The 27,892-nt window shown below is 41.2% G+C and overlaps 1 protein-coding gene across 1 annotated transcript in view; it reads right to left on the reverse strand.

Annotated features, from left to right (window-relative positions):
* Positions 1 to 1,648: 1,648 nt before the first annotated feature.
* Positions 1,649 to 27,892, reverse strand: part of Khc-73 (Kinesin heavy chain 73) — a 785,588-nt gene continuing 759,344 nt past the window's right edge. The window contains exons 35-38 of the mRNA XM_071670193.1: positions 23,900 to 24,342; positions 13,830 to 14,009; positions 10,531 to 10,749; positions 1,649 to 5,219 (exon numbers count right to left, since the gene is read on the reverse strand). Of these exons, the coding sequence (XP_071526294.1) occupies positions 5,119 to 5,219; positions 10,531 to 10,749; positions 13,830 to 14,009; positions 23,900 to 24,342 (943 nt within the window). The 3' untranslated portion in view covers positions 1,649 to 5,118. The remainder of the gene's footprint in view (positions 5,220 to 10,530; positions 10,750 to 13,829; positions 14,010 to 23,899; positions 24,343 to 27,892) is intronic.

Consider the following 27,892-nt stretch of genomic DNA (forward strand, 5'->3'; position numbering starts at 1 on the left):
AAGGAATAGTAGTTCCAAAATATTACATGGTTGCGAGGCATGGGCTATAGATAGGATTGTACAGAGGAGGGTGGATGTGTTGGAAATGAAATGTTTGAAGACATTATGTGGCGTGAGGTGATTTGATCGAGTAAGTAATGTAAGGGTAAGAGAGATGTGTGGTTGAGAGAGCAGAAAAGGGTTTGTTGAAATGGTTTGGACATATGGAGAGAATGAGAAAGGAAAGATTGACAAAAAGGATATATATTTCAGAGGTGGAGGGAACAAGGAGAAGCAGGAGACCTTGGAGGTGGAAGGATGGAGTGAAAAAGATTTTGAGGTTTGGGGCCTGAAGATACAGGAGGGTGAAAGGTGTGCAAGGAATAGAGTGAACTGGAACGATGTGGTATGCCGTGTCGATGTGCTGGCAGTGGATTGAACCAGGGCATGTGAGGTAAACCATGGAAAGTTTTGTGGAGCCTGGATGTGGAAACGGAGCTGTGGTTTCGGTTCAGTGTGAATGAATGTGGCCTTTGTTGTCTTTTCCTAGCACTACCTCATGCACTCGCGGGGGGAGGGGGGGTTGCCATTTCATGTGTGGTGGGGTGGCAGTGAGAATGGATGAAGGCAGCATGTATGAATATGTACATGTGTATATATGTATATGTCTGTGTATGTATACGTTGAAGTGTATAGGTATGTATATATGCGTGTATGGGCATTTATGTATATACATGTGTATATGTGGATGGGTTGGGCCATTCTTTCATCTGTTTCCTTGAGCTACCTTGCTAACGCGGGAGACAGTGACAAAGTATAATAAATAAATATGTATATCATACTACTATTCGCCATTTCCTGCATTAGCGAGGTAGCATTAAGAACAGAGGACTGAGCCTTTGAGGAAATATCCTCACTTGGCTCCCTTCTCTGTTCCTTCTTTTGGAAAATTGAAAACGAGAGGGAAGGATTTTCAGTCCCCCCCGCTCCCTCCCCTTTTTGTCGCCTTTTATGATGCATAGGGATTACGTGGGAAGTATTCTTTCTCCCCTATCCCAGGGATAGAAGGCAACTAAAGGGGATAGGAGTGGGGGGCTAGAAACCCTCCCCTCCTTGTATTTTAACTCTCTAAAAGGGGAAACAGAAGAAGGAGTCTCGTGGGGAGTGCTCATCCTTCTCAAAGGCTCAGATTAGGGTGTTTAAATGTGTGTGCACTTAACCAAGATGAGAAAAAAGGAGAGATAGGTAGTATATTTGAGGAAAGGAACCTGGATGTTTTGGCTCTGAGTGAAGCAAAGCTCAAGGGTAAAGGGGAAGAGTGTTTTGGGAGTAAAGTCAAGTGTTAGTAAGAGGACAAGAGTAAAGGAAGGAGTAGCACTAATCCTGAAACAGGAGTTGTGGGAGTATGTGATAGAGTGTAAGAAAGTAAACTCTGGATTGATATGGGTAAAACTGAAAGTGCACTTGGGAACTTGTGTTTCATTTTCCCCATGGACTCTTAGTTGTATATGTATGTATATGTTGAAATGTATAGGTATGTATATGTACATGTGTGGGCATTTATGTATATACATGTGTTTGTGGGTGAGTTGGGCCAACCTTTCGTCTGTTTCCTTGTGCTACCTCACTAACGCGGGAGACAGCATCAAAGTATAATAAAAGAAATAAAATAAAACATTCTTTAAAGCACACTTCTTTGCCTTTATCCATTAGTAAACAGCATTGCCATACATGTATTGTCAACAAGGTAGCACCAAGAAACATACAAAGATAGGCCACATCCACTCAAATCCATGACCCTTAACTGTTTACACAATATTTCATGATATGATGCATAAACTATTTTGATACTTAATCTTATGCTGTTTCCCAACATTACTGTATCTGATGGGCAAAGGGCCAAAATAGGGCATATATGACATGATGAAGGTAAAGTGGAATAGTACAGGGTTTGGATATGAGTAGTAGGAGCTGCTTACAGTGGACCATACATGACAGAAAATGAGTGCAAATAAAGTCACTATTTGTTTGATAGTGATGCTACATCATTAAGTGGAATAAGAACTTAGTCACAAAAAATATACAAAATGAAGATGACTTTTCACTTTTAGACAGTGATTTCACTTCACTGAAAAGTCAGTTATAGGATACAAAATAATGTTGAAGAGTTCCACCATTTATTACACATAACAAGGGCAGAATGCCCATTATATGATATTCCCTTTAGGAATACTTATGAAGTCTTGTTCAAAGGGATCCAGCATTCTTTTAAGACCCATTCTTGACTGTGGATATCCTAAAAGTATCCTACATTTTGATGTATTTATGTGAATCCAACTTCAACAAGAACTGTTATGAAAGTGCAACTCTTTGTAAGACTCCCCATACAAGATAATAGTCTTATCAAGTCTTAAAAAAAAGAATGTAAAAAAAAAGAATGCATAAAAAAAAAATCAAACATAAAAAAGGCATAACAAATGAATTTTAAATATCTTTAATGAGGAGCCTTTGTTCAAGAGATGTGACCCATCATAAAAAGGTACCATCCTTAATGAGGGACATTGTATAATATTGCCATCCTATCACTTAACAAACCCATTCAATATTCAGTTTCAGGCCACATGGGGAATGTTTTCTAGATTTTGTTAAAATTTCTCAATACTCCAGTACTTTAATCACAGTAACATTTGCTTTATATGGAATTCTTCATCTGTACTTACAATAGATCTGTCATATTTGATATTCACGATGTACTGTAATATTAAAGAAAATGTTTGGTATTGATAACCTGTCATCAACCACAGATCACTTGATGTTTAGTCAGATATAAGGACAGTTATAAGAAAGATGAAAAGTCACACAGAAGACCCTTAAGAAGAAGAAGAAGAAAAAGAAAAGGCTGTGGACTGTCTCTCAAGATCCTACATTATATATATATATATATATATATATATATATATATATAAAGAGCATTTAAAATGATTTAGTGTACAGCACAAACACCATCTACGTTAGAGGACATTGGCAGCTCTGTGTACCAATAACAGTAGCTATTGTAATGTACATACAACCAACTGGATGGGATTTGCTTCTAAGAACATAAAAGCCAGTTGCTGTGATAAGTTCATTAATCTTCACATTCTTTAAATAATTTTTACAAATATGGAGATGTAGGCCACGTTATAAGATTTGTTACTTTACCATTCTGGAAGGCTTTTCACTAAACTATTATTTCTAATTAACCTTGGAAACTTTACTTACAATTTTTTTTTACCTTTGTAGGTTTCCCTGTGCCTTAAAAGAACTGCCATTTTCATTTTATGAAAAAAATATAGAACATACATGTTGTACTAAGAAGTGAGTTATGTTTATTGGTATTGTGATATTACACAATGGTGTATAAATTATGCTGTACAGAAAAAAGTACTTCATACAAATGTTAAAAAATTAAATAAATAGGTACTTTAGTATCTCTGCAGTGAGTAATAGCACAGGTATCTCATGAAGCAAATCTGGATGCTCTCTACTTCCGACGAAAATCAGGATGGTATTGTACAGTCTAGCAAACTTGTTTTCTACAAGACTGAGCCTGATACTAGCTTGCTTAAAGCAGGCTAGGCCAGCACAACTTGTCCTTTTCCTTACTGATGTATTCTAAAATCAAAAGAAGTTAAAAAATCTCTTGGTTAAGTCAGCCAAACTGAAAAAGTAGCTTCCCAGATCCCTGGCTCCTGCATCACCCATTACTTCATGTGAGATCAACAAGTCTGCAGTTTTACATGGTTTAACCATAATATACAGAAGATGGAGGTCAACAAAAACATAACCCAATCTTTCACAAAAATTTTCTTGAATATAAATACCTTCAAAAACATGACTTAGCTATTCTAATATTTCAAATCTGATAAATGTGGAGGAAACATTGGGCCATAATAGCATATAATACAAAAGAAAGAGCAGTAGATATACATACAGGTTTTAAAACTATTAACTCATGTACATTATTCCTATAATTTACAGAAAATGCATAATATATATATATATATATATATATATATATATATATATATATATATATGCACATTTGAATATTTACCATAAATAAAATGATCACATATGGACCTACAAAAAAAATAACTGTACAACTAAAACATATGGCAACAAATAAATCACAATTACAATAGTTACAATCTTTTATATACAAGTGAACTGTCAAGACTTCACCAATCTTCGTCTTCAGACACATACACACACATTATAAATACATGAAGCACTTGATCAACATTCTTTTTTTTCTAACAGTGAAATGTCTTCACTATTAGGAAGTTCTAATCAAAATGTCTTTCCTCTTCGATCAAGGTCTTCAACTGTCTATCAAAGCATCTATTATGATCCAACAGTTCTAAACACAAAAAGCCGATGCTTTATTTCACATTTCATGCCACCAATAAAAACATTTATGCTTTGCTTCAACAGTTATTACACTGTACACAGTTTGGCTATAAATATGATGTCTGTGAAGTATGAAATGGTATCAGGTGTATGCATTCAGGGCAACAGAATAAATCATTTAAAAGCACTCCAGTTTTAATGATAAAATGATATGACCTCCTGAACATGATGAGAATGACCTTAATTGTTGACACGAATGGAAATCTTTGAAGTTGATCTCTGATCAATAGTGTTCCCAAGTACAAAACTTTAATGAAATTATATGCTTAAAATGAGAAAACACATTACAAAATGTGTTGAAATGGGGGGTGTCTTATACAGAAAAAAGTGCTTAAGTCCTGAAGCCAGTTAAGTACGATCTATCTATTGCTACCGTACATGAGGATCTCACAATGGAGGGATAACAGGGACGTGTTCATGGGGTAACACTTCATGGAAGTTTAGGGCGGGCTGCTCACATGGTTGTGCACTTGTATCACTCTTATTCTCTTCTACTACTTCTGTAGTTTTTGCTGATGTCCACCACAAGTTTTCCAAACATGCAGCTTTCAACAGCAACAATAATATTTACTTTGGCAAAAATGACATTTCTTATACTCCTGTTGGCACACTATTCATCTTCAATGCACCCTGAATACAGCAGCCTTAGCACTGGAGAAGACTTGACCAGGACTCAGGTTTCACATTTTATTTCCTATTCCGAGAAGCAGCAGATTTTGAGCGATCAGAGATAGATGAAAGACCCTCGGCTCGGCTTTTGGAACGTCGCATACTGTTAAGACCTTCACCTGAGAATGGAGAAAATTGTATCAAAAGAACACTACAAACTCAACCAACAACTAAAAAAAACAGTATCTTGTATCTTAAGCTTTTGAACTGGTGAAAAATATTTATTACTATAACACATGCATTATGATACCTTGAAAATGCCTTAAGTTTCTCATGCAAAAATGTTCACTGATATTTAAGCTACTTAATACCCCCTTGTAGCAATATACAAAGAAGGGACTTCTGGTAATTTTCAGTTATTATATGCTAATCCTATGAAATTATATATATTAAACATGATTACATTTACGATTCACTTTAACATAATAAATGCTCTTTTATTTTCAATTATCTCGACCAATTTCTGTGAAAGAGTCCTGGTGTTACCCTAGATTTCTTTACAGGGGCTCCTTCATCCCATGGTTGCAGCTCTTGCAACAGTCCCTGGCTTTACCCCTTGGATATCCCCAAACCATTCTTCCCCTTTACCTTAAAGCTTGTTTCAATAAAAGCCAGAACACTGAAATTCCTTTCCTTAAACATATTACCTTCCTCTTCTAAGTTCTTATCTTGGTTATATCCAGACACCTGAGCCTTCAAGGAGGGTGAGCAGAGCATTCCTTGCTTGGCTCCTTCTTTTGTTCTATCTCTTAGGGGAAAAAAAAAAGAAAGGGGAGGGGGTAGCCCTTCATTCTCACACCTCTTGGTCATTTTCTGAGACACAGAGGTAGAATTCTTTCTCTCCTACCCCTTGGATTATACTCTGGTTGGGGGCTATGCAAGAAAGTCTGGGAGAGTGGTTTGGTGAAGAGAGATGACGACATGAAAGCCTTGCAAAAGATGAAATCCAAAAAGGTGGCAGGAGTGAATGGCACTGAAGTTGAGTTTATTAAGATAGCAGGTGACTTGTTGATTGGTTGGTAAGGATATTCAATGGGTGAAGTGCCTGGAAAATTGTATGAGAGGGTACTGATTTAAAGGGTGAAGGCATATACAGAGCATCAAACTGGAGACAAACAGTGTGGTTTCAGTAGTGGAGGACGTGTGGATCAAGTATTTACTTTGAAGAATGTATGCGAGAAATACTTAGAAAAACAGATGGATTTGTATGTAGCATTTTATGAATCTGGAGAAGGCATATGATTGGGTTGATAAGGGATGGTTTGTGGAAGGTCTGAAGAAGATATGGTGTGGGGAGTAAGCTGCTAGAAGCAGAGAAGTTTTTTATCAAAGGTATGAGGTGTGTGTATGAATAGGAAGAGAGGAGATTGACTGGTTCCCAGTGAAGGTCAGTCTGTAGCAGGGGTGTGATGACATCATGGTTGTTTAATTTGTCTATGGAAGAAGTGGTGAAGGAGGTCAATGCAAGAGTTTTGGAAAGAGGGGCGAGTATGCAGTCTACTGAAAATGAGAGGGTCTGGAAAAAGTCATTTGTTGTTTGCCGATGATACAGAACTGGTGGCTGATATGAGCGAGAAACTGCCTAAGATGGTGACTGTCTGGAAAAGTGAGGGAATGGAGAAAGTTGAAAGTAATTGTGAAAGAGAGCAAGATTATTAGGTTCAGCAGGGTTGAGGGACTAGGGATGCAAGTTTGAATGGAGGAAGTGAAGTGTTTTAGACATCTGGGAGGGGACTTGATAGCAAGTGGAACCATGAAAGTGGAAATAAGTCATAGGGTGGGAGGGGGCAAAGGTTCTGGGAGCGATGAAGAATGTCTGGAAAGAGAGAAGAGAGAACATTATCTTGGAGAGCAAAAACAGGTCTGTTTGAAGGAATAGTACTTCCAATATTATATGGTTGCGAGGCATGTACTGTAGATAGGGTTGTTAGAAATAAATGTTTGAGTATAACATATGGAGTGTGGTGAAAGTGTGTGGTAATAAAAAGTGTGGTTGAGAGAGCAAAAGAGGGTGTGTTGAAATAGTCTGGACATATGTGGCAATGTTGACAAAGAGGTGGAGTTAACAAGAAGTGGGAGACCAAATTGGAGGTGGAAGGATGGAGAGATCAGGACCTGAACATGCAGGAGGGTAAAAGGTGAGCAACTGGAATGATGTGTTATAATTGGGGTCGATGTAAAATGTCTGGGGTAAACTATGGAAAGGTCTGTGGGGCATGGATGTGGACAGAAAACTGTGGTTTTGGTGCATTACACATGACAACTAGAGAATGAGTGTGAGTGGATGTGGCCTTTTTTCACCTGTTTCCTGGCGTTACCTCACTGACACGGGGTGGCGATGCTGTTTCCTGTGGGGCAGGGTGGCACTTGGAATGGATGAGGGTGAGCAAGTACAAATATGTGCATGTGTACAGGTACACTACCAAATTTCCGGCAAATGATGGTTTGGAACGTGGTTTCAGAAGTGGTAGAGGATGTGTGGATCAGGTATTTGCTTTGAAGAATGTATGTGAGAAATACTTAGAAAAGCAAATGGATTTGTATGGAGCATTTATGGATCTGGAGAAGGCATATGACAGAGTTGATAGAGATACTCTGTGGAAGGTAATAAGAATATATGGTGTGGGAGGCAAGTTGTTAGAAGCAGTGAAAAGTTTTTATCGAGGATGTAAGGCATGTGTACGTGTAGGAAGAGAAGAAAGTGATTGGTTCTCAGTGAATGTAGGTTTGCGGCAGGGGTGTGTGATGTCTCCATGGTTGTTTAATTTGTTTATGGATGGGGTTGTTAGGGAGGTGAATGCAAGAGTTTTGGAAAGAGGGGCAAGTATGCAGTCTGTTGTGGATGAGAGAGCTTGGGAAGTGAGTCAGTTGTTGTTCGCTGATGATACAGCGCTGGTGGCTGATTCATGTGAGAAACTGCAGAAGCTGGTGACTGAGTTTGGTAAAGCGTGTGAAAGAAGAAAGCTGAGAGTAAATGTGAATAGGAGCAAGGTTATTAGGTACAGTAGGGTTGAGGGTCAAGTCAATTGGGCGGTAAGTTTGAATGGAGAAAAACTGGAGGAAGTAAAGTGTTTTAGATATCTGGGAGTGGATCTGGCAGCGGATGGCACCATGGAAGCGGAAGTGAATCATAGGGTGGGGGAGGGGACGAAAATCCTGGGAGCCTTGAAGAATGTGTGGAAGTCGAGAACATTATCTCGGAAAGCAAAAATGGGTATGTTTGAAGGAATAGTGGTTCCAACAATGTTGTATGGTTGCGAGGCGTGGGCTATGGATAGAGTTGTGCGCAGGAGGGTGGATGTGCTGGAAATGAGATGTTTGAGGACAATATGTGGTGTGAGGTGGTTTGATCGAGTAAGTAATGTAAGGGTAAGAGAGATGTGTGGAAACAAAAAGAGCGTGGTTGAGAGAGCAGAAGAGGGTGTTTTGAAATGGTTTGGGCACATGGAGAGAATGAGTGAGGAAAGATTGACCAAGAGGATATATGTGTCGGAGGTGGAGGGAACGAGGAGACGTGGGAGACCAAATTGGAGGTGGAAAGATGGAGTAAAAAAGATTCTGAGTGATCGGGGCCTGAACATGCAGGAGGGTGAAAGGCGGGCAAGGAATAGAGTGAATTGGATCGATGCGGTATACCGGGGTCGACGTGCTGTCTATGGATTGAGTCAGGGCATGTGAAGCGTCTGGGGTAAACCATGGAAAGTTCTGTGGGGCCTGGATGTGGAATGGGAGCTGTGGTTTCGGGCATTATTACATGACAGCTAGAGAATGAGTGTGAACACAGCTAGAGACTGAGTGTGAACGAATGGGGCCTTTGTTGTCTTTTCATAGCGCTACCTCGCACACATGAGGGGGGAGGGGGATGTTATTCCATGTGTGGCGAGGTGCCAATGGGAATAAATAAAAGCAGACAGTATGAATTATGTACATGTGTATATATGTCTGTGTGTGTATATATATGTATACATTGAGATGTATAGGTATGTATATTTGCGTGTGTGGACGTGTATGTATATACATGTGTATGGGGGTGGATTGGGCCATTTCTTTCGTCTGTTTCCTTGCGCTACCTTGCAAATGCGGGAGACAGCGACAAAGCAAAATAAATAAAATTGGGAGGTGAGTTTGAATGGAGAAAAACTGGAGGAAGTGAAGTGTTTTAGATATCTGGGAGTGGATCTGGCAGCGGATGGAACCATGGAAGCGGAAGTGGATCATAGGGTGGGTGAGGGGGCGAAAATTCTGGGGGCCTTGAAGAATGTGTGGAAGTCGAGAACATTATCTCGGAAAGCAAAAATGGGTATGTTTGAAGGAATAGTGGTTCCAACAATGTTGTATGGTTGCGAGGCATGGACTATGGATAGAGTTGTGCGCAGGATGATGGATGTGCTGGAAATGAGATGTTTGAGGACAATGTGTGGTGTGAGGTGGTTTGATCGAGTGAGTAACGTAAGGGTAAGAGAGATGTGTGGAAATAAAAAGAGCGTGGTTGAGAGAGCAGAAGAGGGTGTTTTGAAGTGGTTTGGGCACATGGAGAGAATGAGTGAGGAAAGATTGACCAAGAGGATATATGTGTCGGAGGTGGAGGGAACGAGGAGAAGAGGGAGACCAAATTGGAGGTGGAAAGATGGAGTGAAAAAGATTTTGTGTGATCGGGGCCTGAACATGCAGGAAGGTGAAAGGAGGGCAAGGAATAGAGTGAATTGGAGCGATGTGGTATACCGGGGTTGACGTGCTATCAGTGGATTGAATCAAGGCATGTGAAGCGTCTGGGGTAAACCATGGAAAGCTGTGTAGGTATGTATATTTGCGTGTGTGGACGTATATATATACATGTGTATGGGGGGGGTTGGGCCATTTCTTTCGTCTGTTTCCTTGCGCTACCTCGCAAATGCGGGAGACAGCGACAAAGTATAAAAAAGAAAAAAAAAAATATATATATTATCCGTGATGATATGGGAGACACAATACTTCCCACTTTTCCCTGCATGTCATAGAATGCAACTAAAAGGGGAGGGAGTGGGGGGCTGGAAGTCCTCCCCTCCCATTTTTAAGTTTCCAAAAGAAGGAACACAGAAGGGGGCCAAGTGAGGATATTCCCTCTAAGGCTTAGTCCTCTGGTCTTAACCCTACCTCGCTAATGCGGGAAAAGGCGAATATGTATGAAAAAATTATATCTTTTTATTTATTATACATAATCGGTTTCCCGCATCAGCAAGGTAGTGTCAGGAAACAGATGAAGAATGGCCCATCCACTCATATAAATGTATATACACATAAAAGCCCATATAAGGTCAGAATTAGTTATTACAGCAGCTAACACCACTCATTTGTAATGATGTCATGTTAGCTATGTATTCAATCTTCTGAATATCATACAAGCAAAAAGTATTGAATACTGAATCAAAGAATATCTTAAAATCTAATTACTTTTGCTGATGCTTTTCCTAATGCCAATATCACTTAGCCTCTCTGCAGTTGATCGCGAACGTTTCATATCACTTATTCCACCTTCAGTACCACTGCTCCGTGCAGCCCTCATAGCACGTCCTCTTCGGTCCAAAAGTAGTTTCTCTGGTTTGACAAACATACCACATTTTGGGCGACATGCAAAATACCGGACACCATTCACAGAGCCATCATTTTTACCTGTTGGGTGTAATACCTGTTTCAATAAAAAAGTGAGGAATCCTTTCTTTTCTATGGAATAATTAGATAAATTCAATGTTCACAAACCTGAAGGTTTTGTAACAGAACAGGTCAGAATGATTGCATGTACAAAATTTTGGAACTAAAGCAATCCTTATGAGTATCCAAATACCAGATTTTCATTCATCAAATGTATTACTTTTTATGCCACATTTCTATGAGATATATAAATGAAAAATAAAAAGCAATGAATTGGTCATAAAATTTCTCTAGACAATTCAGACAACACAACTGAATACATGCTGTGATTTGTCCTTTCAACCACACTTGTATAATATCTCTCTTTTCTTCGTCCTCCTTTCTCCCTCCATTTACCTCACTTGCATACACTTTCTCATTACTATAAATACTCCAAGTGCTCCTAAAGTAAAAACAATAGGGTAAGAGCCATGCCATATGAAGAATGTTAATGAACTTGGCTTATAGCTATCCCCAACATAATGACAGACTTTTTTTTTTTTTTTTTTTTTTGCTTTGTCGCTGTCTCCCGCGTTTGCGAGGTAGCGCAAGGAAACAGACGAAAGAAATGGCCCAACCCACCAACATACACATGTATATACATACGTCCACACACGCAAATATACATACCTACACAGCTTTCCATGGTTTACCCCAGACGCTTCACATGCCCCGATTCAATCCACTGACAGCACGTCAACCCCGGTATACCACATCGCTCCAATTCACTCTATTCCTTGCCCTCCTTTCACCCTCCTGCATGTTCAGGCCCCGATCACACAAAATCTTTTTCACTCCATCTTTCCACCTCCAATTTGGTCTCCCTCTTCTCCTCGTTCCCTCCACCTCCGACACATATATCCTCTTGGTCAATCTTTCCTCACTCATTCTCTCCATGTGCCCACACCATTTCAAAACACCCTCTTCTGCTCTCTCAACCACGCTCTTTTTATTTCCACACATCTCTCTTACCCTTACGTTACTTACTCGATCAAACCACCTCACACCACACATTGTCCTCAAACATCTCATTTCCAGCACATCCATCCTCCTGCACACAACTCTATCCATAGCCCACGCCTCGCAACCATACAACATTGTTGGAACCACTATTCCTTCAAACATACCCATTTTTGCTTTCCGAGATAATGTTCTCGACTTCCACACATTCTTCAAGGCTCCCAGAATTTTCGCCCCCTCCCCCACCCTATGATCCACTTCCGCTTCCATGGTTCCATCCGCTGCCAGATCCACTCCTAGATATCTAAAACACTTCACTTCCTCCAGTTTTTCTCCATTCAAACTCACCTCCCAATTGACTTGACCCTCAACCCTACTGTACCTAATAACCTTGCTCTTATTCACATTTACTCTTAACTTTCTTCTTTCACACACTTTACCAAACTCAGTCACCAGCTTCTGCAGTTTCTCACATGAATCAGCCACCAGCGCTGTATCATCAGCGAACAACAACTGACTCACTTTCCAAGCTCTCTCATCCCCACCAGACTTCATACTTGCCCCTCTTTCCAAAACTCTTGCATTCACCTCCCTAACAACCCCATCCATAAACAAATTAAACAGCCATGGAGACATCACACACCCCTGCCGCAAACCTACATTCACTGAGAACCAATCACTTTCCTCTCTTCCTACACGTACACATGCCTTACATCCTCGATAAAAACTTTTCACTGCTTCTAACAACTTGCCTCCCACACCATATATTCTTAATACCTTCCACAGAGCATCTCTATCAACTCTATCATATGCCTTCTCCAGATCCATAAATGCTACATACAAATCCATTTGACAGACTTATGTTACAATAATCTGTAGTGCAAAATGTTATCATAAGAAAGACTTAAAACATATAAGAAAAGTTACATTCCTAAATACGTCAGTGGAGATGTGGACATTCTGTTCTGGGTGAGACATTGTTCTGACTGTCTAATGTAGTGCTGCATGTTTGCTGCTGCTATTGTGGTGTCAGAGTGTTGTGATGCAACTGTGAGGTCATCTACATATTAGTCCTTCAAACTGTGGTTTGCTAGAGATCATGAAGGAAGAGACTGAAGTGAGCTGGGGAGCTCATATGCAGACTTAAAGTTTTTTAGAGGTAAAACTAAACTTGGTGACCCTGGTATGACAGCAGCCAAAAAGTTGCTCAAACATGTTTTGTTATCGTCATGAAGGGTGGTGTTAAGTATCTACATATAAGTCCTTCATATTGTGGTTTGCTTGAGGTCATGAAGGAGGAGTGAAGTGAGCTGGGGATAGAACTGCTTGAAAAACTCATTTGCAGACTTTTTTAATGGATTTTAGAGGTAAAGCCACTCTGAGTGACTCTGGTACGACAGCCAGCTAAAAAGCTGCTCAAAAATGTTTTGTAATTGTCATGGAGGGGGCATTAAGATTCTTTTGTGTGAGGACTTCGAGGATGGTGTCAAATGCTTTGCTGATGTTATTGCTACTAATAGTACAAAGGACAGGGGTTGAGGTTAGGTGAAGCCATCTAGGGTATTTTGTGTAGTGTAGTGGTTGGGTCAAGAACCATGTTCTGTATGTGAGTGTGGGATATTCTGCTTGATTCAGTTTAGATAAATTTTTCATAATGGATATTACAAAAGAAGTAATACAGGGCAGCAGAGGGAGTTGAGTGGTCTGGATGGCTTTAGCTAAGATTAGTATTATATTGGCAAGCTTTCATGTGTTATGGATTTTAAAGTGTAGCCAGGAGTGGTTGAAGTCATTTGTAAGTGTTTAGATTGCACCTGAGACAAAGTGTTCCACGTGAAAGTCTGATAAACATTGTTGCTGGGTCCCTTGCAGGAGAAGTTCTTTTGGGTTATAGTTGCAAATACAAGGACCACTTGATTAAGCAATAATTACATTCTTGAGAATGGTGAAGTTCATAAAAAAATGTATAACAAACAGAAAACCCAATGGTTAGAAAACAGAAAACATTTGACAAAATGAATTAACCATCAACTAGCAACTCTGCTATGCAGAAAATAGTACAAAACATGGATAATGTTGTGTACCTGGAATTCAGGCCTTACCCATTGGAACATCTAATTCAACACCAATCCAGGTTCCTGGTGCAAATTCAGTGTGTCCTATGTAGGCTATAACCCCTGAGTAGTTGTAAGGTCGGATTTGAATACTCTCACCAACTTCACACCAGTCTGGCATTGGTGCTAGTGGCTTGTTAGTGATGGAAGGAATTCGTTCTTCATATGCTAGAGGAGGAATAAAAGTAATTAGCACAGTAAATGGACAAACACAAATAAATCTATTCTATCTATCATACATGATTGGCGTTTCCAGCGTCAGTGAGGTAGTGCCAGGAAACGGACAAAGAATAGCCCATCCATTCATATACACATATGTACATAAATGTCCATACACATACATATACATATCCAGACAGATACATACACATATCCAGATATACATGTATACACATGTACATATTCATGCTTGTTTGCCTTCAACCACTCCCAGCACCACCCTGCCCCACAGGAAACAGCATTGCTACCCCCTGCTTCAGCAAGGTAGTGCTAGGAAAACAGACATAAAAGGCCACATGCGTTCACACTCAGTCTCTAGCTGTCTTCTGTAAATCACCAAAACTATAGCTCTCTATCCACATCTAGGCTCCACAGACCTTTCCATGGTTTATCAAAAATGTTTCACCTGCCCTGGTTCAGTCCATTGACCCCGGTATACCACATCGTTCCAATTCACTCTATTCCTTGCATCCTCACCCTCCTGTATGTTCAGGCCCAGATCCCTCAAAATCTTTTTCACTCCATCCTTCCACCTCTAATTTGGTCTTCCACTTCTCATTCCCTCCACCTCTGACACATAAATCCTCTTTGTCAACCTTTCCCCACTCATTCTCTCCATATGTCCAAACCATTTCAACACACTCTCTCATTTCCAACACATCCACCCTCCTCTGTACAACCCTATCTATAGCCCATTCCTCACAACCATATAACATCATTGGAACTACTACTGTTCCTTCAAACATACCCATTTTGGACTCCGAGATAATGTTCTCTCTTTCCACACATTCTTCATTGCTCCCAGAACCTTCGCCCCCTCCCCCACCCTTTGACACATTTCCGCTTTCATTTGCTGCTAAGTCCACTCCCAAATATCTGAGAGAGGGGTGCCATTTCAAGTGTGGTGGGGTGGCGACAGGAATGGATGAAGGCAGCAAGTATGGATATGTACATGTGTGTATATATATATATATATATATGTATATATGGACTCTGAGATAATGTTCTCTCTTTCCACACATTCTTCATTGCTCCCAGAACCTTCGCCCCCTCCCCCACCCTTTGACACATTTCCGCTTTCATTTGCTGCTAAGTCCACTCCCAAATATCTGAGAGAGGGGTGCCATTTCAAGTGTGGTGGGGTGGCGACAGGAATGGATGAAGGCAGCAAGTATGGATATGTATTCCTGGGGATAGGGGAGAAAGAATACTTCCCACGTATTCCCTGCGTGTCGTAGAAGGCGACTAAAAGGGAAGGGAGCGGGGGGCTGGAAATCCTCCCCTCTCGGTTTTTTTTTTTAATTTTCCAAAAGAAGGAACAGAGAAGAGGGCCAGGTGAGGATATTCCCTCAAACTCCCAGTCCTCTGTTCTTAACGCTACCTTGCTATCGCGGGAAATGGCGAATAGTATGAAAAAAAAATATGTATATGTCTGTGTATTTATATGCATATTTATGTTGAAATGTATAGGTAAGTATATGTGTCTGTGGGTTTGGATGGTATTGCAGTGGAATTTATTAAAAAAGGGGGTGACTGTGTTATTAACTGGTTGGTGAGGATATTCAATGTATGTATGGCTCATGGTGAAGTGCCTGAGGATTGGCAGAATGCATGCATAGTGCCATTGTACAAAGGCAAGGGGGATATAGGTGAGTGTTCAAATTACAGAGGTACAAATACCAGAGGTATAAGTTTGTTGAGTATTCCAGGGAAACCATGGGAGAGTATTGATTGAGAGGGTAAAGGCATGTACAAAGCATCATACTGGGGAAGAGCAGAGTGGTTTCAGAAGTGGTAGAGGATGTGTGGATCAGGTGTTTGCTTTGAAGAATGTATATGAGAAATATTTATTATTCATTTTGCTTTGTCACTGTCTCCCGCATTACCGAGGTAGCACAAGGAAACAGATGAAAAAATGGCCCAACCTACCCACATACACATCTATATACATACATGTCCACACATGCACATATACATACCTATACATCTCAACGTATACATATATATATATACACACAGACATATACATATATACACATGTACATAATTCATAGTCTGCCCTTATTCATTCCCATCGCCACCCTGCCACACATGAAATAACAACCCCCTCCCCCCTCATGTGCGCGAGGTAGCGCTAGGAAAAGACAACAAAGGCCACATTCGTTTACACTCAGTCTCTAGCTGTATGTAATAATGTACCGAAACCACAGCTCCCTTTCCACATCAAGGCCCCACAGAACTTTCCATGGTTTACCCCAGACACTTCACATGCCCTGGTTCAATCCATTGACAGCACGTCGACCCCGGTATACCACATTGTTCCAATTCACTCAATTCCTTGCACGCCTTTCACCCTCCTGCATGTTCAGGCCCAGATCACTCAAAATCTTTTTCACTCCATCTTTCCACCTCCAATTGGTCGCCCACTTCTCCTCGTTCCCTCCACCTCTGACACATATACCCTTTTGGTCCATCTTTCCTCACTCATTCTCTCCATGTGACCAAACCCTTTAAAACACCCTCTTCTGCTCTCTCAACCACACTCTTTTTATTACCACACGTCTCTCTTACCGTATTATTACTTACTTGATTAAACCACCTCACACCACATATTGTCCTCAAACATCTCATTTCCATCACATCCACCTTCCTGCACACAACTCTATCCATAGCCCACGCCTCGCAACCATATAACATTGTTGGAACCACTATTCCTTCAAACATAGCCATTTTTGCTTTCCAAGATAATGTTATTGACTTCCACACATTCTTCAACGCTCCCAGAACTTTCGCCCCCTCCCCCACCCTATGATTCACTTCCGCTTCCATGGTTCCATCTGCTGCCAAATCCACTCCCACATATATAAAACACTTCATTTCCTCCAGTTTTTCTCCATTCAAAATTACCTCCCCATTGACTTCTCCCTCAACCCTACTGTACGTAATAACCTTGCTCTTATTCACATTTATTCTCAGCTTTCTTCTTTCACACTCTTTACCAAACTCAGTCACCAGCTTCTGCAGTTTCTCACACGAATCAGCCACCAGCCCTATATCATCAGCGAACAACAATTGACTCACTTCCCAAGCTCTCTAATCCACAACAGACTGCATACTTGCCCCTCTTTCCAAAACTCTTGCATTCACCTCCCTAACAACTCCATCCATAAATAAATTAAACAACCATGGAGACATCACACACCCCTGCTGCAAACCTACATTCACTGAGAACCAATCACTTTCCTCTCTTCCTACATGTACACATGCCTTACATCCTCGATAAAAACTTTTCACTGCTTCTAACAACTTGCCTCCCACACCATATATTCTTAATACCTTCCACAGAGCATCTCTATCATATGCCTTCTCCAGATCCATAAATGCTACATACAAATCCATTTGCTTTTCTAAGGATTTCTAACATACATTCTTCAAAGCAAACGCCTGATCCACACATCCTCTACCACTTCTGAAACCCTGCTCTTCCCCAATCTGATGCTCTGTACATGCCTTCACCCTCTCAATCAATACCCTCCCATATAATTTCCCAGGAATACTCCCCAAACTTATACCTCTGTAATATGAGCACTCACTTTTATCCCCTTTGCCTTTGTACAATGGCACTATGCAAGCATTCCGCCAATCCTCAGGCACCTAACCATGAGTCATACATACATTACATAACCTTACCAACCAGTCAACAATACAGTCACCCCCTTTTTTAATAAATTCCACAGCAATACCATCTAAACCCGCTGCCTTGCTGGCTTTCATCTTCCGCAAAGCTTTTACTACCTCTTCTCTGTTTATCAAATGATTTTTCCCTAACCCTCTCACCTTGCACACCACCTCGACCAAAACACCCTATATCTGCCACTCTATCATCAAACACATTAAACAAACCCTCAAAATACTCACTCCATCTCACATCACCACTACTTGTTATCACCTCCCCATTTGCCCCCTTCACTGAAGTCCCCATTTGTTCCCTTGTCTTACGCACTTTATTTACCTCCTTCCAAAACACCTTTTTATTCTCCCTAAAATTTAATGTTACTTTCTCACCCCAACTCTCATTTGCCCTCTTTTTCACCTCTTGCACCTTTCTCTTGACCTCCTACCTCTTTCTTTTATACATCTCCCATTTGTTTGCAATATTTCCCTCCAAAAATTGTCCAAATGCCTCTCTCTTCTCTTTCACTAATAATCTTACTTCATCCCACCACTCATTATCCTTTCTAATCTGCCCACCTCCCACGCTTCTCATGCCACAAGCATCTTTTGCGCAAGCCATCACTGCTTCCCTAAATACATCCCATTCCTCCCTCACTCCCCTTACCTCCTTTGTTCTCACCTTTTTCCATTCTGTACTCAGTCTCTCCTGGTACTTCCTCACACAAGTCTCCTTCCCAAGCTCACTTACTCTCACCACTCTCTTCACCCCAACATTCTCTCTTCTTTTCTGAAAACCTCTACAAATCTTGACCTTCGCCTCCACAAGATAATGATCAGACATCCCTCCAGTTGCATCTCTCAGCACATTAACATCCAAAAGTCTCTCTTTCGCATGCCTATCAATTAACATGTAATCCAATAATGCTCTCTGGCCATCTCTCCTACTTACATACATTATTTTTTTTTTTTCGCTGTCTCCCGCATTTGCGAGGTAGCGCAAGGAAACAGACGAAAGAAATGGCCCAACCCACACCCATACACATGTACATACATACGTCCACACACGCAAATATACATACCTACACAGCTTTCCATGGCCCACCCCAGAAGCTTCACATGCCCTGATTCAATCCACTGACAGCACGTCAACCCCGGTATACCACCTCGACCCAACTCACTCTATTCCTTGCCCTCCTTTCACCCTCCTGCATGTTCAGGCCCCGATCACACAAAATCATTTTCACTCCATCTTTCCACCTCCAATTTGGTCTCCCTCTTCTCCTCGTTCCCTCCACCTCCGACACATATATCCTCTTGGTCAATCTTTCCTCACTCATTCTCTCCATGTGCCCAAACCATTTCAAAACACCCTCTTCTGCTCTCTCAACCACGCTCTTTTTATTTCCACACATCTCTCTTACCCTTATGTTACTTACTCGATCAAACCACCTCACACCACACATTGTCCTCAAACATCTCATTTCCAGCACATCCATCCTCCTGCGCACAACTCTATCCACAGCCCACGCCTCGCAACCATACAACATTGTTGGAACCACTATTCCTTCAAACATACCCATTTTTGCTTTCCAAGATAATGTTCTCGACTTCCACACATTCTTCAAGGCTCCCAGAATTTTCGCCCCCTCCCCCACCCTATGATCCATATTTATGTATATCTCTCTTTTTAAACAAGGTGTTCCCAATTCCCAATCACCAGTCTTTTTTCAGCACATAAATCTACAAGCTCTTCACCATTTCCATTTACAACACTGAACACCCCATGTACACAATTATTCCCTCAACTGCCACATTACTCACCTTCGCATTCAAATCACCCATCACTATAACTCGGTCTCATGCATCAAAACTACAAACACACTCACTCAGCTGCTCCCAAAACACTTGCCTCTCATGATCTCTCTTCTCATGCCCAGGTGCTTATGCACCAATAATCACCCATCTCTCTCCATCCACTTTTAGTTTTACCCATATCAATCTTGAGTTTACTTTCTTACACTCTATCACATACTCCCACAACTGTTTCAGGAGTAGTGCTACACCTTCCCTTGCTCTTGTCCTCTCACTAACCCCTGACTTTACTCCCAAAACACTCTTCCCCTTTACCCTTGAGCTTCGTTTCAGTCAGAGCCAAAACATCCAGGTTCCTTTCCTCAAACATACTACCTATCTCTCCTTTTTTCTCATCTTGGTTACATCCACACACATTGAGACACCCCAATCAGAGCCTTCGAGGAGGATGAGCACTCCCCGTGTAACTCCTTCTTCTGTTTCCCCTTTTAGAAAGTTAAAATACAAGGAGGGGAGGGTTTCCAGCCCCCCGCTCCCGTCCCCTTTAGTCGCCTTCTACGACACGTGAGGAATGCGTGGGAAGTATTTATTTTGCTTTGTCGCTGTCTCCCACGTTAGCAAGGTAGCGCAAGGAGACAGACGAAAGAATGGCCCAACCCACCCACATACACATGTATATACATACTTGTATGTAGCATCTACGGATCTGGAGAAGGCATATGATAAGAGTTGATAGAGATGTTTTTGGAAGGTATTAAGAGTATATGGTGAGAAAGGTAAGTTGCTAGAAGCCCTGAAAAGCTTTTATCAAGGAAGTAAGGCACGTGTACAGATAGGAAGAGAGGAAAGTGATTGGTTCCCAGTGAATGTTGGTTTGCGGCAGGGGTGCTTGATGTCTCCATGATTGTTTGTTTATGGATAGGGCTGTTAGGGAGGTGAATGCAAGAGTTCTGGAGAGAGGGGCAGGTATACAGTCTGTTGTGGATGAGAGGGCTTGGGAAGTGAATCAGTTGCTGTTTGCTGATGATACAGCGCTGGTGGTTGATTCGGGAGAGAAACTGCAGAAGTTGGTGACTTGAGTTTTGTAAAGTGTGTGAAAGATGAAAGCTGAGAGTAAATGTGAATATGACAAGGTTATTAGGTTCAGTAGGGTTGAGGGACAATTCAATTGGGAGGTAAGTTTGAATGGAGAAGAGGAAGTAAAGTATTTTAGATATCTGGGAGCAGATTTGGCAGCAGATTGAGTCATGGAAGTGGAAGTGAGTCACAAGGTGGGGGAGGGGGCGAAGGTTCTGGGAGCGGTGAAAAATGTGTGGAAGACCAGAACATTATCTCAGAGAGCAAAAATGGGTATGTTTGAAGGAATAGTGGTCCCAACAATGTTATATGGTTGCGAGGCATGGGCTATATAGATAAGGCTGTACGGAGGAGGGTGGATGTGTTGGAAATGAAATGTATGAGGACAATATGTGGTGTGAGATGGTTTGATCGAGTAAGTAATGAAAGGGTAAGAGAGATGTGTGGTAATATAAAGAGTGTGGTTGAGAGAGCAGAAGAGGATGTATTGAAATGGTTAGGTCACATGGAAAGAATGAGTGAGGATAGATTGACAAAGAGGATATATGTGTTAGAGGTGGACAGAATGAGGAGAAGTGGGAGACTAAATTGGAAGTGGATGGATGGAGTGAAAAAGATTTTGAGTGATTGGGGCCTGAACATGCAGGAGGATGAAAGGCATGCAAGGTATAGAGTGAATTGAAACGATAAGGTACACCGGGGTCGACGTGCTGTCAATGGATTGACCTAGGGCATGCAAAGCATCTGGGGTGAACTATGGAAAGTTTTGTGGGGCTTAGATGTGGAGAGGGAGCTGTGGTTTTGGTGCATTACACATTATAGCTAGAGACTGAAAGTGAATGAATGAGGCCTTTGTTATCTTTTCCTAGCGCTACCTCATGCACATCTGGGGGGAGGGGGGTACCTTTTCATGTATTGTGGGGTGGCGACGGGAATGTATGAGGGCAGCAAGTATGAATATGTACATGTGTATATATGTATGTCCGTGTATGTATATGTATGTATACATCAAAATGTATAGGTATGTATATGTGGGTGTGCATGTATGTACATATATATATATATATATATATATATATATATATATATATATATATTTTTTTTTTTTTTTGCTTTATCACTGTCTCCCACGTTTGCAAGGTAGCGCAAGGAAACAGACGAAAGAAATGGCCCAACCCACCCCCATACACATGTATATACATACACGTCCACACACGCAAATATACATACCTACACAGCTTTCCATGGTTTACCCCAGACACTTCACATGCCCTGATTCAATCCACTGACAGCACATCAACCCCGGTATACCACATCGATCCAATTCACTCTATTCCTTGCCCTCCTTTCACCCTCCTGCATGTTCAGGCCCCGATCACACAAAATCTTTTTCACTCCATCTCTCCACCTCCAATTTGGTCTCCCACTTCTCCTCGTTCCCTCCACCTCCGACACATATATCCTCTTGGTCAATCTTTCCTCACTCATTCTCTCTATGTGCCCAAACCATTTCAAAACACCCTCTTCTGCTCTCTCAACCACGCTCTTTTTATTTCCACACATCTCTCTTACCCTTACGTTACTTACTCGATCAAACCACCTCACACCACACATTGTCCTCAAACATCTCATTTCCAGCACATCCACCCTCCTGCGCACAACTCTATCCATAGCCCACGCCTCGCAACCATACAAAATTGTTGGAACCACAATTCCTTCAAACATACCCATTTTTGCTTTCTGAGATAATGTTCTCGACTTCCACACATTCTTCAAGGCTCCCAGGATTTTCGCCCCCTCCCCCACCCTATGATCCACTTCCGCTTCCATGGTTCCATCCGCTGCCAGATCCACTCCCAGATATCTACAACACTTTACTTCCTCCAGTTTTTCTCCATTCAAACTTACCTCCCAATTGACTTGACCCTCAACCCTACTGTACCTAATAACCTTGCTCTTATTCACATTTACTCTTAACATTCTTCTTTCACACACCTTACCAAACACAGTCACCAGCTTCTGCAGTTTCTCACATGAATCAGCCACCAGCGCTGTATCATCAGTGAACAACAACTGACACTTCCCAAGCTCTCTCATCCACAACAGACTTCATACTTGCCCCTATTTCCAAAACTCTTCCATTCACCTCCCTAACAACCCCATCCATAAATAAATTAAACAACCATGGAGACATCACACACCCCTGCCGCAAACCTACATTCACTGAGAACCAATCACTTTCCTCTCTTCCTACACGTACACATGCCTTACAACCTCGATAAAAACTTTTCACTGCTTCTAACAACTTGCCTCCCACACCATATATTCTTAATACCTTCCACAGAGCATCTCTATCAACTCTATCATATGCCTTCTCCAGATCCATAAATGCTACATACAAATCCATTTGCTTTTCTAAGTATTTCTCACATACATTCTTCAAAGCAAACACCTGATCCACACATCCTCTACCACTTCTGAAACCACACATGCCTTCACCCTCTCAATCAATATCCTCCCATATAATTTACCAGGAATACTCGACAAACTTATACCTCTGAAATTTGAGCACTCACTCTTATCCCCTTTGCCTTTGTACAATGGCACTATGCACGCATTCCGCCAATCCTCAGGCACCTTACCATGAGTCATACATACATTACATAACCTTACCAACCAGTCAATAATACAGTCACCCCCTTTTTTAATAAATTCCAATGCAATACCATCCAAACCTGCAGCCTTGCTGGCTTTCATCTTCTGCAAAGTATGAGGCCTTTGTTGTCTTTTCCTAGCGCTACCTCATGCACATCTGGGGGGAGGGGGGTACCTTTTCATGTATGGCGGGGTGGCGACGGGAATGTATGAGGGCAGCAAGTATGAATATGTACATGTGTATATATTTATGTCCAGGTATGTATATGTATGTATACATCAAAATGTATAGGTATGTATATGTGGGTGTGCATGTATGTACATATATATACATACATTAATTATCCCTGGGGATTGGAGAGAAAGAGAACTTCCCATGTATTCCCTACGTGTTGTAAAAGGCAACTAAAAGGGGAGGGAGCAGGAGGCTGGAAATTCCCCTACAGTTTTAACTTTTCCAAGAGAAAGATCAAAGAAGGGGACCATGTGAGGATTCTCCCTCCTAGGCTCAATCCTCTGTTATTAACGTTACCTTGCTAACACAGGAAATGGCAAATATGTATGAAAAAAAAATACATAAATATATCGTTCATGTGCCATACTTATAAATAAATTCTTACCAACACATTCAGAGGATGATGCAGGTGAAGTTCCATTCATTGTGTGAGAATCAGTCATAGATGACTGAGACTGAGCTAAGGGGAAGGACAGGCGATGAGTGGGATTCCTCTTGTTAGAAATGCCACGTCTCATCACTACCTCTGAGCAATTTGTCATGGATATTGATGAAGTGGATGAAGAAGATGATAAAGCAGGAGAAACTGGACTCATCGATTTTGGAGAAGTAGTATTTATAAATGTCGATAAGTTGGCATTACAAGAGTTTGCCTTGTGACTTTTTGAATTTTCTGCATTTTTCTCATCTTCAATTATTCTGACCTCACTTTCAGAATGAATCTGACAAGGACTGTTATTAGTGGCATCAGCAGACTCATTAAGGTGAAGACTCTCCAACTGTTGATTGATTACTGTCCTTGTGTCACTGGAATCACTCTCACCAGAGCTGAAAACAGAGTATTCTCATTCAAAACAATGACAAAAAATTGTAGCACTTTTTTATTACAAGAAAATATCCAATAGAAATATGCAGGGAAGTACTAACTTTTCATAGGAACGCTCAGAGCTCTTATATGGCGGGCAGACAAAGTGTTGGGTGTAACCTTAAAATCCAACATAAATGAGGAGGCTTAAGTCCTCATTTAAGCTTAAAAGGGGTTGTTTCAGCTGAAAACAGGGGCTGTGGTTACTGTCTTATATGTTTCAACCAACATCCTATATGAGTGAAGACAACTTTAAAAATTCACAGCAGTATACTACACATCTGGAAAACAACTATTAACCATGTTGGTAGTTACAGCTACTAAGCTTTGAAATGTCAAACACAGGGAATCCTACATTCACTTTTGGCCTCAATTCTTTGTGATCTGAAAGAAATGTAGAAAAAAGGAAGGTAAGGAAGTCTATGTCATAAAAATATATCAGGAGAAAATATAAAAAGACTAAAAGGAGATCCTTGAACTGTAAACACGAAAAGGGGGAAGGAGAAGAAAGGGTATGAAAAATCTCAAGGGGTTTTGCTTAAAATCATATCAGGAGTTGATAAATTTGTAAACCAGGTACAACAAATGACATAACTACATGACTAAGTTCAAAAGGTACCAGTACCTCTTACTCAAATTTTCAAAGAAAGGGGTTAACCATACTTAAGATATTAACAAATGTGGAAACAAATGACAGCTGCACTGCCCTTCAGTGAAGAAAAAAACTCAGTTTGTAAAAGAAAAATTTAAGCCATGATATCCATTATTGCTGAATATAACAATTTTGCTATAAATCTGAACTTCTTATAATTCAGCACTTCAGAGTTGCAGCGCTTACTAGAAAAGTGAATTCTAAAGAATGAAAAACTTTCTCTCTAAGGCAGTGTCCAGCAAGCTCAGAGAAACTCTCAGAATCATAGAATCCTCTCACCTCTAGCCTTCTGGTGTGATTACAGTCCTTCATACTTTGATAATCTGCCAATAAGCAACCCCTACCTGGCAATGATGTCATCATCCCCTTAGCCAACAACTGGATAGCCTGGCCATTTCATAATTCTTGGAAAAAGGACATTATTTTGGTGGTGGTCACTCACTATCCTTTCTTGTTTGCCCATTCCTACCTTGTGCATAACTCACACTTCTCTTGCAGATGGAATGACTTTGCCCAACTATCCTTTCAAGAGCAGTGTTCCTCAGGGTTCTGTCCTTTTCTGCCTACTCTCTTTCCTCTCAATAAGTACCCTACTCTCTTCTACTTCTATCCTTATTCTGCGTTAGCAAGGTAGTGCAAGGAAACAGACAAAAGAATGGCCCAACCCACCCACATACACATGTATATACATTAACGTCCACACATGCAAATATATATACCTATACATCTCAATGTATACATATATATACACACACAGAGGTATACATATATACACATGTACATAATTCATAGTCTGCCTTCATTCATTCCCATTGCCACCCTGCCACACATGAAATAACAACCCCCTCCCTCTGCATGTGCGCGAGGTAGTGCTAGGAACAGACAACAAAGGCCACATTCGTTCACACTCAGTCTCTAGCTGTCATGTAATAATGCACCGAAACAACAGCTCCCTTTCCACATCCAGGCCCCACACAACTTTCCATGGTTTACCCCAGACGCTTCACATGCCCTGGTTCAATTCACTGACAGCACGTCGACCCCAGATTACCACATCGTTCCAATTCACTCTATTCCTTGCACGCCTTTCACCCTCCTGCATGTTCAGGCCCCAATCACTCCAAATCTTTTTCACTCCATCTTTCCACCTCCAATTTGGTCTTCCACTTCTCGTTCCCTCCACCTCTGACACATATATCCTCTTGGTCAATCTTTCCTCACTCATTCTCTCCATGTGACCAAACCATTTCAAAACACCCTCTTCTGCTCTCTCAACCACACTCTTTTTATTACCACACATCTCTCTTACCCTATTATTACTTAATCGATCAAACCACCTCACACCACATATTGTCCTCAACCATATCATTTCCAGCACATCCACCCTCCTGCGCACAACTCTATCTATAGCCCACGCCTCGCAACCATATAACATTGTTGGAACTACTAATCCTTCAAACATAGCCATTTTTGCTGTCCGAGATAAAGTTCTCGACTTCCACACATTCTTCAACGCTCCCAGAACTTTCGCCCCCTCCCCCACCCTATGATTCACTTCTGCCTCCATGGTTCCATCCGCTGCCAAATCCACTCCCACATATCTAAAACACTTCACTTCCCCAGTTTTTCTCCATTCAAATTTACCTCCCAATTGACTTGTCTCTCAACCCTACTGTACCTAATAACCTTGCTCTTACTCACATGTATTCTCAGCTTTCTTCTTTCACAAACTTTACCAAACTCAGTCACCAGCTTCTGCAGGTTCTCACACGAATCAGCCACCAGCGCTGTATCATCAGCGAAAAACAACTGACTCACATGAATCTGCCACCAGCACTGTATCATCAGCGAACAACAACTGACTCACTTCCCAAGCTCTCTCATCCACAGCAGACTGCATACTTGCCCCTCTTTCCAAAACTCTTGCATTCACCTCCCTCACAACCCCATCCATAAACAAATTAAACAACCATGGAGACATCACACACCCCTGCCGCAAACCTACATTTACTGAGAACCAATCACTTTCCTCTCTTCCTACACGTACACATGCCTTACATCCTAAATGAAAACTTTTCACTGCTTCTAACAACTTACCTCCCACACCATATATTCTTAATACCTTCCACAGAGCATCTCTATCAACTCTATCAGCCTTCTCCAGATCCATAAATGCTACATACAAAAACCATTTGCTTTTCTAAGTATTCCTCACATACATTCTTCAAAGCAAACACCTGATCCACACATCCTGTACCACTTATGAAACCACACTGCTCTTCCCCAGTCTGATGCTCTGTACATGCCTTCACCCTCTCAATCAATATCCTCCCATATAATTTTCCAGGAATACTCAACAAACTTATACCTCTGTAATTTGAGCACTCACTTTTATTCCCTTTGCCTTTGTACAAACAATGGCACTATGCAAGCATTCTGCCAATCCTCAGGCACCTCACCATGAGTCATACATACATTAAATAACCTTACCAACCAGTCAACAATACAGTCACTCCCTTTTTTAATAAATTCCACTGCAATACCATCCAAACCTGCTGCCTTGCCGGCTTTCATCTTCCACAAAGCTTTTACTACCTCTTCTCTGTTTACCAAATCATTTTCCCTAACCCTCTCACTCTGCACACCACCTTGACCAAAACACCCTATATCTGCCACTCTATCATCAAACACATTCAACAAACCTTCAAAATACTCACTCCATCTCCTCACATCACCTCTACTTGTTATCACCTCCCCATTAGCCCCCTTCACTGAAGTTCCCATTTGTTCCCTTGTCTTACGCACTTTATTTACCTCCTTCCAAAACAGCTTTTTATTCTCCCTAAAATTTACTCTTATAA

This window comes from Panulirus ornatus, chromosome 14, assembly GCF_036320965.1.
Source record: "Panulirus ornatus isolate Po-2019 chromosome 14, ASM3632096v1, whole genome shotgun sequence".
In the NCBI taxonomy this organism is placed as follows: Eukaryota; Metazoa; Arthropoda; class Malacostraca; order Decapoda; family Palinuridae; genus Panulirus; species Panulirus ornatus.